The sequence below is a fragment of the Pelodiscus sinensis genome, chromosome 5, assembly GCF_052426305.1.
Source record: "Pelodiscus sinensis isolate ZL-2025 chromosome 5, ASM5242630v1, whole genome shotgun sequence".
Lineage (NCBI taxonomy): Eukaryota > Metazoa > Chordata > Testudines > Trionychidae > Pelodiscus > Pelodiscus sinensis.
The window spans coordinates 118,393,699-118,410,468 of record NC_143056.1 but is presented as its reverse complement, the minus strand read 5'-3'; the positions used below and the strand labels follow the sequence as shown (position 1 = coordinate 118,410,468).

Sequence of the window (16,770 nt, the reverse complement as noted above, 5' to 3'; positions counted from 1 at the left end):
GGTATCAGCAGAATGAATATGTGGACAAAGCTGGCAACGGGGTTTGTTGCAAGGGAAGGTATCAGGGTTGGTATTAGTGTGGTATTTCCTGTGGTTGTTGGTAAGAATCATCTTGAGGTTAGGTGGTATCCATTCTTACTGGTTTGGTTTTATACTGACTTCCTACTGATATATAAATGACTATGCAAGGTGTAAAGAAGTGGCCAACCAGGCCTAAGGTGCCCTTGAGTCCTCCTCTGGATTGAACAGTCATGCGGGGGCAGCCAAGTGCACTAAATCCCATATAGATGAGTTGTGTACACTGAAAAAGAAAGTGTGTTCTTAATTTGGGTTAGCTAACTCAGGTTAGAATAGCAGAGAAGACTTAGCGTTTTAGCTTTTAACTCTGTTTTGCAGCGCAAGTTCAGCCTTAGGCTCTCTCTCTAAGATTTAACGAAAGGTTTGTTAGTAGGACACTGTAGCATTAGGATGTGAATGCATAGATATTTCTCCTCACTCGTTCTCCTGTCAGCCTTTCCTTTGTATTATACAGGGCTAAGGGGGTTGTTTCTGTTTGGTGGAAAGAAGCAATGTGCTCTTTATGAATTTTCAGTGTATGACTTTTAATTATAAAAGAAGCCTTTCACTCACTTCCTCCGAGCTGAAATTAGAGGAATTCTTCCCTGCTGAAGCTGAGGCCAAATGTCTGCATATCATATAATCATCTGTAGCAGCCCACTTTGTAGAACCTGAATGTTGGTACATCAGAGTTCCTGAGTATCCAGGAATAGAACTAGGGTTGCCAGGTGTCTGGTATTGACCCGGACAGTCTGGTATTTTTTGCCTCCTGTCCAGTAAAAAAAATTCAGAAAATACTGGACACCTAAAATGTCCGGTATTTTCTGATTTTTTTTTCCCAGCCAGGAAGCAAAAATCCTGGGTGCTTACCTGGTTCCGCAGGGGAGCTGTCTAGCCCGGAGCAGGAAGACAAGATGACAGATGGCCGCCAGCAGCCTCTTAGGGCCAAAAAGCCTCAAAGGCATTCCTTAAAGGGGCCATGCTGTTTGTTTTTTAATTTTTTTAATTTTTTTTGTGCTTAATAACTCTCGGGGTCCTTTTTTATTTTTGCTCAACAACTTTGGTCTCCCCCCTTTTTTTTCCTCAACAGTTTTTTCCCTGGTGGGTTTTTTTTTTCTTTTGGGTAGAGGGTGTTCAGTATTCTTGGTTAAACCATCTGGCAACCCTAAATAGATTGTGGAAATCCCTTTAGGGGAGAGTAAGGAGGGAGCAAAGTATGGGAGAGGGAAATGTTTAGATGAATTGTTTTGTGACCTTTGTATGCACTTGATTCCCACAATGTCACTGTCTCTGCATGGTCTCTGTGATAAAATACTGATTACTTGGCTAGACTGGGGCTTTCTTCCTGGTATAGCTTCACCGGCTCAAGCTCTAAAGATAGATTGGCAATGGCATGGTTTGCACAGCTGCATCCTGCCCAAATCCCAGAGAAGCTGTGCCAGTGCAAATTACAGCATACTGTCTACTCTAGGGATTGCATTGCTGCAGCTGCACCAGTGGATGGCCAGAATCTATGAATCACTTTAGTACTCCAAAGTGGTACAAACACACTTTGAATTAATGAACTCCTTTAACTCTGCCTCCTAATAACTGGCCTGTTTTACTGTAGAATAGGAGCTGAACAGGAACCAATCCAGGGATTTTATAACAACACCTCTGCCATGGCCTGTTAGGATCGATAGAACCCTGGATTTTCTGCTCCAAATCCCCTTGCCAGCCACCCATGTTGAACAACTCCCCACTACGGGTTATCAGGAAGAATAGCCGTCGGGACTTTTCAGCTCCGAAGTGTGAGCCTTTACTGCTTGAACTAAAAGAGCAACTCACTTAACTACTAGTAGTAGGTTTTTATATTTTATGTGCACTAGCCACTAGCAGGCCACATACACGCACTGGCTGTGTCTAGACTGGCAAGTTTTTCCGCAAAAGCATCTGCTTTTGCGGAAAAACTTGCCAGCTGTCTACACTGGCCACTTGAATTTCCGCAAGAACACTGACGATATCATATAAGAATCAGTGCTTCTTGCGGAAATACTGTGCTGCTCCTGTTCGGGCAAAAGTCCTTTTGCGCAAAAGCTTTTGCGCAAAAGGGCCAGTGTAGACAGCTCAGATTTGTTTTGCGCAAAAAAGCCCCTATCGCGAAAATGGCGATCGGGGCTTTTTTGCAGAAAAGCGCATCTAGATTGGCCACGGATGCTTTTGTGCAAAAGTGCTTTTGCGGAAAAGCGTCCGTGCCAATCTAGACGCTCTTTTCCGCAAATGCTTTTAATGGAAAACTTTTCAGTTAAAAGTATTTGCGGAAAATCATGCCAGTCTAGACAGAGCCACTCTGTCTCTTGCACTCATCCATTGTGTTACATTGGCAAGCAAAAATCAGAAGGAAATGTTTAATATTTCTTTTTCAAATATAGATCATTCTGTGAATTTGCAGCTGGAAAAAGTGCTGGATTGGCAGCTCTTGAGTAGGGATGTTAGGAAGCGAATAATTAGCTAATTGTGTAGTTGATAGAATTTCTACCGACTATATGATTAGTTGATAAGGGAGGGAGTCTCAGTCCTGGATTGTGCTGGGCCCAGGAGCTACCCCTTGCTGCAACTCTGCAGTTTAAATGTAGTAGGAGCCAGGCTGGCCACAAACACTGATTGCTGATAAGGTAGCAGCGCAGGAAGCGGAGGGAGGCAGCACCGCAGAGATGGTGCTGATACAGAGGCAGCAAGGGGAGGGGGAATATGAGTAGTCAACATGACTAATCAATAAGTTTAGGCTTATTGGTTAGCCGAACTACTCGCTTACGTCCCTACTCTTGAGAATGTTTTCTTCTTTACAGCTGCAGATCCAGCACAGCACAAAAAGCACTAGAGCAACCTTCCTTTATTTGTCTCCCTATATATATAAAAAAAATTCCTGTGGGACAACAGAGTGACATCATCACATCACTCTGCATCCTACTACCTGCCTCCACCCTCAGCCGCGTGGCCTCTTCCCTCCCTCCCCCCTCCCCGGTGCTTGGGGGGGTGCCATATGGCCTCCCCCTCTCCTCTCCCAAGTGCTCCAAGGGGAGAGTCGGGGCTGCCACGCCATGACCTTGGCCTTCCCTGGTGCCCAAGGGGGAGATCCAGGACTGCCACAGACTTGGCCCAGCCCTCCCAGTTGCCGGGGGAGGTGAGGGGAGAGCCGGGGGATTGGCAAATATAATGAGCAGGGAGTGCAGCCCCCTACTATTTTTAAATTTCGCTTAGAGGGAGAGAGAGTAATTCCAATACTCTCAAATATGTGTAACCCTTCTGCCAGGACAAGTTAATTGCAGCAAAGGCCGGGTTCAATGTCTAGAGGTCTCCTCCCAACAACATAATACAACTCCAGCTCGAGCCCCCACCCAGTGACCTGGGAAATCTTACACACACTCCTGGGTGCCTCAAAGAGGCAATTCTTCCCCTCTCGCAAGCACAGAGCCTTGGTATAGCAGAAAATCTTTAATAACACAAGGTAACCGACATCAGCATTGAAGTGGGAAAACACCACAACTCAGATTCATGAATCTGAATTCACGAGCAAAGACCCACCCCCCAGCCACAAATCACCCAAGGTCCCCGAAAGTCCAACACCCAAAAGTCTCTCGAGTCCAGCAACCCAAAAATCACCCAAAGTTCCAAAGTCCGGCAGCCCAAAAGTCTCTGCCCCGGGTCAGTGCTGCCCTGGGTTCAAAAGTTCACCTGGCAGGGTTTTACCTCCAACCTGGGTGCGATGGAGGGGGCAGGAGTTGATATACCTTATGCGGTCCACCGGTGGCTCCGCCTCTCCATAGGTTTCTGCTGCCGCCGTTGATGCAAATCACTCTGCCACACTCCACCTGCTGTCCTGTGAGCCGCTCCAGCCGTTCCACAGAGCAGTGTCTGCTCCTCCAGCCCGCCTTGGTCCATGCTCCCCGGCCACCAGCTGGTAGGTCCCACAGCTGCTCCACCAGCCACCCGTCAGTCATCCCCACCAGCAGCTCACCTGCATCCACCAGTCATCCCCTCAAATTGCTCTGCTAGCTGTCCCACAATCTGCTTTGCTAGTAGCTCAGCAACAGTGATTTCAGCTCACAGTAAATTTCAACTCTTCAGCAGTATGGCACCAGGCTCCCCTTAGTACACAGTGATTTCAGCTCATAGTAGAAGAGCCTCTGTGCAAGTGCACCATTGGCCCACAGTGAAGTCAGCAAGAGAGGAGGCAGTGTAATTGGTGTGTTTTGAGCCCTCAGACAGGGGCCCCCACCATCAGATACAAAGACCTATCCCCAGCCTCTCTCAGTCTGACTGGGTTTGGAACCCATGCCCTTTGTCTAGCGAGTGCTACTTAGTTATGGCGAAACAGTTCCACTATTTGATTCACATAATCAGGGTATCAACACTTTATCTTCCCTGCCTCAATAACAGAGAAACTTGAGATCCCACAGTGGCCAAAGTGACCATTTGGCTGCTGAGAGCACATACTAGGCAGGATGGGCGTGCCTATGCAAATGAATCAGCCCCTGAAGTCTTTTTGCATCACTTGCCACAGTTCACCCCCAGATGTCAGGGCTTATCCTGACCCTGACTTGCCACAGTTCACCAACAGATGTCAGGGTAGAGCTTATCCTGACCCTGCTTACATATGTAAGGCCTAATTCTGTTCTCGTACTCCAGTGTAAATTTTGAGAAATTCCTTGAAGTAAATTGAGTTAACCCAATGTGAAACCAGTGTGAAAGTACAATCCGGCCCATTGTTGTGGTTTGTACAAGATGTGTAGTGTTTCTCAGTGTTTAACATTTATTAATGGAGTAAATATGAGATAGGCCACGACTAAAAAGTTGAATTAGTAATTTCAGAATAATTTTCTAGTGTAGACATGGCCATAAAGATTTACCCAAGCCCTAGCTGCCAGTTGTAAAGCCGACTTGAGTTTTGTCTTGCCAGTAATTACAATACCACCATTTAAACTTTTGGTCACATGCTTTCTGTTCCACCTTTCCATGAAGGTCACATTTTTAGTCACTTTACTTTGGCCAGAATGGTGAGCAAGTTTTTTCATTTTTTCATTTTTCACAAGGAGAAAGAAAGACTCTCTTCTCCATCATCCTTATTTACTCCCTGAAGTAATTTCTGAATTCCATGTCAACCAATCTATCCATTTATTGGTTTTCTTCCAAAAACCCCATGCATCTGTTGATGAGAAAAGACTGTATTCTCTGGATGTCAGATAGAACTGGCATTCTACCTGCAAAGGGTCAAACTAATCAGAATATCACCAAGATTATTTATCACTATAGCAGAAAGGCCACGAGGAAAAATATTTTCTCAGAGAATCTCTAAATGGATTTCTGGTTGCATCATTATGTGCTACCCAGCATCACATATCCCTCCCCAAAAAGGAGTAAGGGTTCCCTCCACAAGAGCACAAGCTGCCTCCACAGAAGGTACCAATACTGGACAGCTACCTGGAGTTCCATTCACAAAATATTATTTATGTATTTACGTGCTAGTTCGGGTCTCCTCTGCAGATGTGGCTGTAGGGACTGCAGTTCTTCAAGCATCTTTATTGACTGAAACCTTGCCCTCCCCCTCTAGTTTGTATATTGCTTGGCAATCATCCACAAGTGGAATACACTCAGCTTTGGTCTGCACTAGAGAGGGAGATATTCATAATGGGCTGGTTGTTTCAAAATCTATATTCCTGCTTTCCTTGGGGAATAACACTTATTTTGAAATAGCTGTAGTGTGGATGCTCCTCTGCTGCTAATTCAAAATAACTACTCCCAGAGTAATCCGATGTAATTACTCCCCAGTGCTTCCTGGGGCTCTACGTTGAGGTAGTGCACCCACAGTAAGAGAGCCTGACTCGGACTAATTTGGAGCCTCCCCCGTAGCGAGGAGATGCTTTTTCAATTTTCTTATTTTGGGAGTTATTATTTCGAATTTAGTTATTTTGAAATAATGTCCTAGTGTAGACATACCCTAAGAGCCTACGGACTTGGCTGTATGGCACATGTTGATCCATGTGTGGGATACAGATGGGAAACTCACATCTCACGTAACTCCCAGTGACACATTTAAAGTCAAGTCCTGCAGCCAAGGGTTCTAGCAGGGGCAGCCTGTCCATATAGGCGAACTAGGCGGTCGCGTAGGGTGCCAAGTTAAATGGGGCACCAAATGGTGGTGCCAGGGCCAGCCTGAGCCATTTTGGCGCCCTGGACCCCAGGCACGCGGCGCCGCCCCCGGGATGCATGGCCCCACCTCCGGGCACACGGCGCATGTGCGGGCCCACCCCCGGGACACGTGGCCCCGTCTCCGGGCGCACGGTGCATGCGCAGGCCTGCCTCCAGGGCGCATGGGCGGATGCACGGTGCATGCGCTGCCCAGTCGGCCCAGCCACCGCCGATGGCGCGCAGCCCGGGCCTGCCCAGGGTGGGCTGCGCCTGGCCGTGCAGGGCTCTGCGGCCGCAGGGGGAAGGGCGCTGCTGGCCGGTGCTGCGGGGGTTAACATGGCCCCCGCTCCAGGCAGCCGCTGCAGCCCGCTGGGAGCCGGGTGTCCCCCGTAGGTTGGCGCCCTGGGCAGCTGCCCGGCTAGCCCACCCCTTAGTCTGGCCCTGGGTAGGGCAATATCATTGAGGGGTTTGGAGGTGGGGGTGCCGATTGCATGATTCATCTATGGCACCAGTTGCTGGCAGCTAGTCTAGGGCCGTCCCTGGGTACTAGCAATTCAGTACAGAACCATAGGGGAGTGGACTGCAGCTTCCGGTTAGTCTTTTGTCACTTTAACTTTCCTCTCCCGGGCAATGTTCTATGTGGTGCAACAATGCAGTGTGGTGCCGTGGCAACAGTGGGATGCTGGGAATCCAGCTACAAAGGACTCAATTGGAAGATAAGCCAGAATAATTTATATAGGAAGAGAGTTAAGGACGATGCAAAGAGTTTATGCACTTTTTCTTCAAAAGCCATCCAAAGCTCTGACTCACATTGGAGGCAAGGGGAGAGTAAGGGACACAGAGTAAAACCCCGTAAAGCTGAGTAGTGTCCAGAAGTTGCTGTCCAGTCAAAGGAGTGGAGCCAAAGAGAAGTAGCAGCAGTTGCATTATAGCTGCCATGAGAGGCATCAGCAATGGTACTAATTTATTGGACTGAATTTAGATGTGGCAGTGCGATCTTGCCTGTCAGCCCAGCATGCTCGCATAGCTAAGCACTGGGAATTGCCCAAAGCAGTGGGCAGGCTGTTGCTGTACTTCCTTTCAAAGGGGTTTGTCCTTGCTGAACTCTTTGTTTCTGTGACTTGTTTATGTTACGTCTGAAAAATAAAGCTGCTTTGTGCAGTGTCGGCTCTTGTTCAGCTGAGTTTTGAACATGGGCCGTGTGGTGTTTACAGAGAAAGTTGCAACAAACTTGAGGAGATGGCAGAAGAGGGAGCAGGGGTGGCCCGTCCATATAGGTGAACTAGGTGGTCACCGAGGGCGCCAAGATAATGGCGCAATATCATTGAGGGGTTTGGAGGTGGGGGCGCCGATTGCATGGTTCGCCTAGGGCGCCAGTTGCTGGCAGCTAGTCTAGAGCCACCCCTGAGAGGGAGGGAACTAAAAAGATGGTGGGGTTCATTTCCTGGGCTCAAATAAGGGTATTTTCCCCATACGCTTTGTTTCACAGTTCACAAATTATGGCTTACGGTCACATAAAAAGTAGAATTAGTGGTAGAAATCCCATTCACTCCATTAGAGCCAGATCTTTGCGAGACACGGGCTGATATGGGTTCATCTGGAAGTATGGTTTTGCCCTGAATACTTACTGTGTGAAAAGACCTTGTGGGTCCCCCTGTTCATTGTCTCTAATGGCTCCAAATCCACTATATTCCGCTTATAAGTAAAAAATATGGATTTTTCCTCCTAACTGTAATCCCAGTCTGGGCTCTGAGAATTAAGCAGGATTCTTTCCATCTTACGCAACACCAGCAATAATAAAGGCTTTATAGGCCAAACTGGCTCTGGTTGCACTGATTTGCATTTACTAGACAGTTCAGTAGATGATGCTCACGAAATAATAAAATCCGACATACTTTCCTGCAGCTGTTGACTCGTCACTGCTGATGTGAGTAAAAAGCAGTAAAAACTTATTTTAGTCCCTCAGGCAAGTAGATATGACTGAATACACGCAGGAAGTAGATTAGTTGAGTAAGAAGGTGTTTTTCTGCTGCTGTGTTTCAGAGCAGAACTATAATTTATGGAAGGAAAGTTTAGAGGTAAAGGAACAAATGCTAGTCTGACTCTAGTATAAATTGGGTGATCTCATTGGACTCACTCCAGATTTACACTGTTGTAAATGAAAGAAGAATTTGACCTATAGATTGTAATAGCTATTGATATGCCTAGTGCCAGGTATTGGTTGGTTTTATTTTTATTTTGTTGTGGTGTCATTTAGATAAATGGTAGGAGAGGAATTCCCACCTTTTCTTCCATGTATAGCAATACAATGGCCCTGCAAATTATTTTGGGCCAGGAAACCATCATGGGGTTGCAATATTGCCTCAGAACACGTTGATGTTTTTGCATGCTGTGATGACATTGCATCACAATGTCCATTTTGTGCAGCGGGAGAGACTGAAGTAGAAAGGTGACAGCCCCCATGAACTGTGGCAGCACTGGAAGTGACCTTAAGCCAGGTCTGACTGCACTAGGGAGTTTTGCCAGCACAGCTCCGTTAATCAGTGGAGTGAAGAGTATGATCCCAGATGCATATATAGGTGTTCTGGCAAAAGCTCCCTGTGTAGACACAGTTATAGGGGCAGAACTGCTCTTGAGACAGATAGCTCTTTCTCTCAGTGGGGGCTGGAATAAGCCACACTGGCAAAAGCTCAATTCTACTGGTATGAGCGATGTCTGCATTAGAAGTGCTTTGCCAATGTAGTGTATGGATATATAGCTATACATTGTCGTTTCTAGTGTAGACATGGGTTAACTCCTAGTGCTGCAGGGTCTTCTACAGCTTATTCACTCTTCAGGGTGAGGAAGAAGGACTAATGGAAAAACATTAGCTTATAAGTAGCCAAACTGCCATAGAAGATGCTAACGGCAAAGAGCTTAATGGAGGATGTCTCTAACTGTTCCTTTTTCTTTCTCTTTTTCCTTGTTTCTCCTACAGGGCTTGTGAAGTTGGGGGTTCACTGTGTAACATGTCAAAAGGTCGCGATAAAAATTGTCAACAGAGAGAAGCTCAGCGAGTCAGTGCTAATGAAGGTAATTTTCTAATGGGAGATTTTGAGGGAGGAGGACTAAAGTTCTTGGCTCTGTGACTTCTGTTCCATGCAAAATTTATATCTTTAATTATATTTAACAAACATCCCCTGTCAGTTCTAGAACTGCACGGTGCATAATAATAATAATTCAGGGGTGGAGGAGGCTGCAATTAAAGAGAAGGCGTATGCATGTGCTTTAATTAAGAGCAAAATTAACAGCCAACCTCAGTGCTGCTGTTACTGCTGTGCTATGGCAGATGCATGTGTTGAGGTTCTAAATTCCACCAGAGGGTGTGTGATGCCCATTCCTCTCAGAGATTGGACATGTGCATTCCAGCAGGAGGGCCTATAGGTGAGGACATCTAGTCGGTTACGTGAGTGTTCTTACTGCTGTTCTGTTGAATGGTTCCTTCTGTTCTCTGCACCAGATCCTCGTCTCTTCTAAATTGGTACATTCCTGTCAATGGAGCCAGGACATTTTAAACCATCTAAGGATAGCCCAGTGAGTTTCATTCCTGGGAGAACTTACTTAACAAATTGTACCCAAACTAATACCAGCCAGCTGCTTAAACTAACATCATTAAGCAATCTTAGATACTCAAAAGAAAAGAAACCTGCTGTTTTATTTATCTGAAATTCCCCCAAATCCAGCCCTGAGGTGAGCGAGTGCAACTCCATTGGATTCAATAGAATTGCACTAGTGAATTGGCCAATGGGTGTGCAGTTTACGGACCCATTGCTAAGCAAATATGGCACGTTGGACACTAGTGGAAGAACACATGCATCTTTATATGTTATCACTGTGGGAGGTTTGTTGTATGTGTGCTTATGTGTGGCAGGTATTTTCCAGTACTTGATAGTTACAACAACCTCTCTGGAAGTGGAAGGAAAATGGGCATTGAAGGAACATATTGTTAATTTTAGGTCCAAGCTTTAGGTTTAGAAAAAAAAAAGAGGGTAACATGAATTGAAGTATTTTCAACCTTTAATTTTTGGAATTTCAGCAATGTATTTCCTACAACCACCTGCAGCATTGTAGGATATATTTCCTACAACCATTACAAACGTAAACGGATGGGTGCTAGTCCACAAAATCCAGGAACTGAAATAGATTGGCAACAAAATTAAAACTTAAAAGGCAACTATACAGTCTATTTTCATCGTCTAAGAGGGGGAAAATGAAAACACGAACTAACTGCACACATGGACTGCAACATTAAACTAGACCTTTAATACTTCGATTAATTAGTAACATCGCTAAGGAATTTATTTAATGTAAATTTTATGTTAACTGTGAGACCCTTTTAATGTGCTGTGACTGGAATCAAAGCTACTGTTTAGCTCACTGATGTTTCATGGAGAGGGATGAAGCAGAACTTATTACATTGCAGAGTGGTCCCTTTACTTTGAACTGATTCACTGTTCTGTTACTATGGGTCTAGTGTAAAACTGGACTGATGCATTGGTGCAACAGAACCTTGTTTCTAGGGGTGAGTGCTGAAGAATGCCACGTTCCCTGTGTGATTCTGCAAAATTCTTCTCTGCAGGACACCACTTATTGTCTTGTGATTTCCTGCTGAACCTTTCACACCACTGCCCACAGAGCTTTCTCTTCCTAGGGTTCCCCACTACATACTCAAAAAGGCTGCGATAGCATAAGGAAGTGGAGTGGGTATCTGTTACATAAGTGTAGTGACCAAATGTCTTTTCAGGATTGGCCATTGTCTTAAATTAGAGACAAAACTTTGCTTCTCTTCAGTTGAAGAAGACTGTCCTATTCGCTATTTTAATCCTCCGTTCTTCAGGAGATTAACTGAGGGGAGAGGAATTCAGTTGCTCCCAATTCAAACTCCAGCATGACAATGCAGCTGCAGCCAGCCAGCCAGCTGGCTGAGAGCCTACAGGGCAGAGCTGGCAGTCCCACCCTGCAACAGCTCCCTCTGGCCTCTCAGTCCCCACACAGACCTTGGCTCTCTGCCAAGAGGCCACTCACCTCAGTCAATGGATCTAAATGTGGCAAGCCCTCAGGCATTCTCCCAAACCAGGGCCCAGATCCATGGGATCTACTTTTGTAATGGATGTAACAGACACTTCCACCTGCACTATTAAGGGTGCAGAACTGTGGCCCTTTAGGAAGAAATCTGCCCTTCAGAAACTAAAATAAGCTCACCCAGCAAGCTGCTCCTTCCTACAGGGAGCTGCCATTGTCATTCTGCCTGGATCTGCTTCTTAGAGCCTTTCTCTCTCCAGTATTTTTTCAGCTAGCGCTTTTTGTTTGTTTGTTTGTTTTGTATGTTCAGGGAACTGTCCCTTCTCTCCACAGCTGCTCCTCATCTGAGCTTTGCAGAATTGAGAGGCATTTGGTAAAGTGCTTTCTAATCATAACGTAATACTATCAATATTTCTGGAGAGAATAATTCAGAATTGAAGCAGCTGGTCTCAATTAACAGAACTGCCGCTGTGGAGATGACACATGAGCGGGCATGGTGCAGCATGAAGCTGCCGTAAATGTGCAGTGTGAGCATGCATTGCCTCATCAAAGGGACTGGGTTGTCAGCAGACTGCGAAGCTGGGTTGTCTGTAGAGTGTGCACTTGGTGGTGTTATGCTTCTGTGTGGTGGATAAATCCGAGAGCTGTGTTCCTTGCACAGGACTATATCTGTCATGTTTGCAACACTGTTTTTACGTGGAAGCAACAAGTATGTCTTAGAGCCGTTCAAAAGACAGAGGCCCTGATTTTGACTTCAGTCCATGTTTGCACTGGTGTAACTGATTTGAGCTGGATCGTCCATCTTGGTAACATCCGTGATGGGGTGTGGTCACAGAGGACCCCTTGGGGGTACTTTCCAGGGTGCTGACAAGGCCACTGCCACTCGCCTTCCTGCTCTCTGGGGCCTCTCACCTCTCTGGTCTCCCCCAGGCAAGGCCCAGAGCTGAAATCACTGCCCCCCGAGAAGTAGTACAAACACTGAAACCCTTCAGGTCCAAGGAGAATGCAGTTTTGGGCCCAGCTTCCTGGGCTACCACTCCCCAAGTGGGATCAGACTCCTAATGAATTAGGTAGGTAAGCCCCCTTTAACAATGAAAGGGGGAAAGTACACTCTGGTTGCTCTCCCAAGTAACAATTATTTACACTGGGCTTGATAGTAAATACAAGTGATTTTATTAAGCACAAGCAGTAGGATTAAAGTGGTAATAAGTGTGAATGGGCAAAGCAAAGTAGATTACAAATTTTAAATAACAGTAAAGGCTAAGCTAACTCTAACACTAAAACCTCAGTACAAACTTACTGCAAACTCACCCTAAAACTGTTTCTTTTCCAGCTAAGCCTTCCAGCCAGGGTCGTTCCCTCTCCCTGGGGTCTTTGCTTCATTCCTTTGGGTATGCTATGTTAGCCAGACAAAGACAAAGACCCTGCTAAGCTTCCGATTGTTTTATGGATCCCCTTTTACATGAGTAAGTTACCTGGCCAGTTCCTACTATTTAAGGCGGTCATGTGACCTCCTAAGACCAATCACCGCTAAGTCTTAAAGGACAAAAGAGGGTTCTTTCACATGATTGCCCAGACATTGAGGTGGCCCAGCATTGGAAACACCCTTGATGGCTTTCCTTTGCACATTTGAACCCATAACGCATTCCATACTCCATATCTCTAACTTCACGCACAAGAATGATACATGCACCAAAATGTGATATACAGGCCCAGCGAATTATGACATGAAGTTTGTTGGATTACATGAGATAATTTGTCCCAAGCACCTTTAAGTTAGGCATATCTGTGTCCACAAGTCCATTTTCTAAAGCATTGAGGGTGGGGGGGTTAATCAGAACATCCATTGATTTGTGGACACAGTGGGCCAGATTTTTATCTCACTTACATTTGTGCAAATTGGTAATAACTCTGTTGAAGTCAATGGTGTTATGGCAGTTCACTCCAAATAGGGACCTGGTTCATTAACTTCAGTGGAGTTACTTCTTATGTGTAAGCAAGAGGAGAACCTGGCCCGGAGAGTCCAGTGTCCATGAATCAGTAGCCACTAATGAACATGCACATATGGAACTTGTGGTTTTAATTTTCAATGTCAAGCAGGGATTTGAGCCACACGACCCCCATTGAAATTAACAGGAGTTGTGTGATTAAATCGCCCGGTCAGTTCTGAACATCTCAGCCTGTCTGTTGCGTGTTAAATTTATAGCCTCTAGATCTTGGTTACTTTATGAGTTGTTAATTTTATTGTCCTCCAAACACTGCCAGGACATGGTGTTCGTGGCTACCTGGTGCTTTAATCTACAAAAGACCTTTTGAATTTCATCGCTAGCATTCTTCAGCAGTCCATGTGTTGCTGCAGATTGGAAGTTGTGTATGGACTTGTCTACTGTTAGTGCCTCCCTGCATCATATCAGTTGTCAGAGGTGATGTTGGAGCTTTTGGCAGATAGATTGGGAACAATTGTGGGGTTGAGCCCCTACAGAGAAGTGGAAAGAATGTGACGGATGTGAGAGAAACAGACAAGTAGGATGTTTCTGATAAAAATGAGTTTTGCTAACAGTAGGGACAGGTTATTATTATTATTTGGTTTCAGAGTTAATAAATACCCCCTTAGAGTTGACTATGACTATTTCACCACTCTAAGAGCCAGGGCCGTCCCTACCGATACGCAAACCACGCAAGTGTGTGGGGCCCCAGGACATTTGAGGGCACCATGCAGCTGCTTCCTCCTCCCCTCTTTGCCCCTCTTTCATCTTCTGCTCCCTGTCTCTCCTCTCCCCATCATTCCCTTGGTTCCCCTGCCTCCCTCACTGCCTCCCGGCTGTCCTGCGTGCCCCCTCACTGCCTTTCCTTCCCCCACTGTCCTCCTCCTGTTCCCCTGCCACCCCGCCCCCCAGCCTCCTCGCTGTTCCTGTTCCCCTCATCCCCCTCACTTCCCTGTTCCCCACTTACTGCCTGGGGCAGGAGTAGCAGCCCCATCCCCACAATTTCCCCCGTCCCCAAGGTGCCACGCTTTGGGGCTCAGTGGTAAGACCTGACCTGCTGCTGCTCTTGGAATTCTGCACCCCAAGAGGTGGATTTGTCCACCTATCTCCATCACTGCAGCTATTGGACCAGCTGGCTGGGGGGTGAGCCATGCAGGAAAGCAGTTTACCATGTTGCCATTGATCAGCTTTGAGCCCGAACATGTTGTTAGCAATAGAACTTTATTGTCAGGTCAGAGATGTTTTTCATTGTGGATTATTGTCTCTTCTTTACAATTTTTTTTCAACCATATGTTTTGTACAGAGTTCAGAATGGACCGGTTCTCTTGTTTTTGTTTTGTTTTGTTTTTTTGCCAACGTCTTGGTGACATTTTAAATCCCTTTATCAAAATCATGTGAGATTGGCAACCAAATTGTTAGATGACAAAGATGCTTGCTAACAATCCTGAATCCAATTTCAATATTTTTTAAAAAATCAATGCCTTAGCCAAAAATAGAAAATTCAGATGACAGTTGTTTGTGACAAGTATGTTTTGGGGAAAGGAGTGGGCCAGTTTTCATGAAGGAAACAAAAAATTTTGATGGGCTTTCCTAAAACCCTGTTATTGCTAAATAGAGCGCTTAGTCCATCGGCGTTGTAGTGTGCTTAATTTGCTTAAACTGGTTTTAATAAAGTGCTGGTGGCAAGTTTTCTAGTACTGTAAACTTAACGTTTGTTTTGCTAAGAGCAAGACAGGCATATAGGCACCAGTTTACTAGTATCACATAGGGCGCCAAAGAACAGCCCTGCTCAGAGCTAATGTTTCAGCCTATCTGCAGACTCAGGCATGGGGTTGTACTTTGTTCATGAATCCAAGATTGTGTACGTGACTGTAAGGGCTAGAAACATAGTTATGGGGTCTTTTTAATGGAAGTTTAGATTCTGGAGCACAATTTCTCCTCAAGGGGTGGACTCTACAGCAAGTTCCAAGCAGTGGAATCATGGAGCCCATGGGACCCTGAATAAATGCAGCAAGGGGTACTAGTATTATTATAAAGCATTGGCCTTCTAGCTGATTGGCTAACTTGCAGCTTTAAGTTACTGCCACAGACTGGTGAATGCATCCTGTCAGCACTATTATCCTTAAGCTGAAACATTATATATCTCTCCAGAGAAAGAGCAGTGTTACAGGAATATAGGGAAGACTCATAGGACATGATTTACACTTACGTTACAGCCTCTTTTCACTACCGCGGCAATGGAAAGGCAGTCTAAAGGAGCTGGAAATTGAACATAACTCACTGCCACAGTGGTGTGACGTGGTCTTAGTGCTAGGATTGCCAGGTATCCGGTATTTGCGCCTTCGGTCCAGTAAAAAAATTCAGAAAATACCGGACATGCTGGGGCGGAAGGAGGGGGAATTAAAGTGGGCTTTTTTTTTTTTTGTCTTTGCTCAACAGAATTTTTTCCTAGCATTTTTTTTGGTGGCGGGGGTTGGTATTTTTTGTGAAACCATCTGGCAACCCTACTTAGTGCAATGGAGAATTCAGGATGGGGTAACTATCCAGAGGTAATGAAACTTAAAAGCAAATCATGCTTCTTTGTTCAATGATCATCATTTTGAATTGTAGCCCAGATCACCAATACTAAGGGCACAGGTATTGGATTTCAGCAGTTGGAGCAACAGCTTACCAATGGTAGTATTACCCATTCCCACAAGGAGACTCTCAGAACAAGAAGTAAGGTATGCATCCTGATTAGGACAGCTCCCCACATTGCAGAAGAAGGTGCCCTTCTGGGTTTAAGCAGCGGTGATCAACACTTGTGGGTTAGGGCGGTATGTGGGGGGCAGTCTCTGATGTGACTGAGTTGTATTAGGAAAGTCACCTGACAGTCAGAATATGCCTAGCTGGTTTTTTTTCTGGAAAGGCTGCAGTTGTTGCACCAAGGCGAAGGTAAGAGGTGAGCGGGAAAGAGACAGCTGGCCTTTGATTAGTTGCCTGGAAACACAGGGTTCCTGAGAGCCAGAGGTGGGAAAAGGCTTGACGACAGAGATTTTGACCTCCACTTGCCTTTCTTTGTGTGCATGTGTCCTATATTTAGTTTAAATATTGCCTTGTGTGTTGGCGTTCAATTGAGGCTGCGATCTCAAGGGGGTTGGAAGAGTGGACCCTCTTCATCATTGTCCCTGTAAGATGTAAGGTCACACATCTCGGAGCAAAGAGCATGGTCATGCTTACAGGATGAGGGGCACTATCCTGGGAAGCAATGACTTCTGAACAAGCCTCAGGGGTCCTGGTGGAAAATCAGCTGAACTTGAGCTCCCAGAGTGATGCTGTGACCAAAAGGACTAATGCAATCCCTGAATTTATAAAGCAGGGAAATTCAAGTATAGGCTGACTCCCTGGTCCAGCAGGATCATGGATGTGGCTGGACCAGAGAACCCCTGGCCCAGAGAACCCCATCTGGCTGCGAGTGGGGGCTGGCTGGGAGTCCAGTGCAGAGGGGCCAACCAGGGCT

General features: G+C 45.9%; 1 protein-coding gene across 9 annotated transcripts in view; it reads left to right on the top strand.

Annotated features, from left to right (window-relative positions):
- The window catches only part of BRSK2 (BR serine/threonine kinase 2), a 502,809-nt gene that overhangs the window by 249,112 nt on the left and 236,927 nt on the right, over nucleotides 1-16,770 (top strand). For 2 of the 9 annotated variants that reach the window (XM_089778680.1, XM_089778679.1), the window contains exons 1-2: nucleotides 8,549-8,927; nucleotides 9,203-9,297. In XM_089778680.1, the coding sequence (XP_089634806.1) occupies nucleotides 8,687-8,927; nucleotides 9,203-9,297 (336 nt within the window). In that variant the 5' untranslated portion in view covers nucleotides 8,549-8,686. Of the gene's footprint in view, nucleotides 1-6,900; nucleotides 7,182-8,547; nucleotides 8,928-9,202; nucleotides 9,298-16,770 lie in introns of those variants that run through there. The other 7 variants (XM_075928206.2, XM_075928204.2, XM_089778682.1 and 4 more) reach the window with 5 other exon arrangements.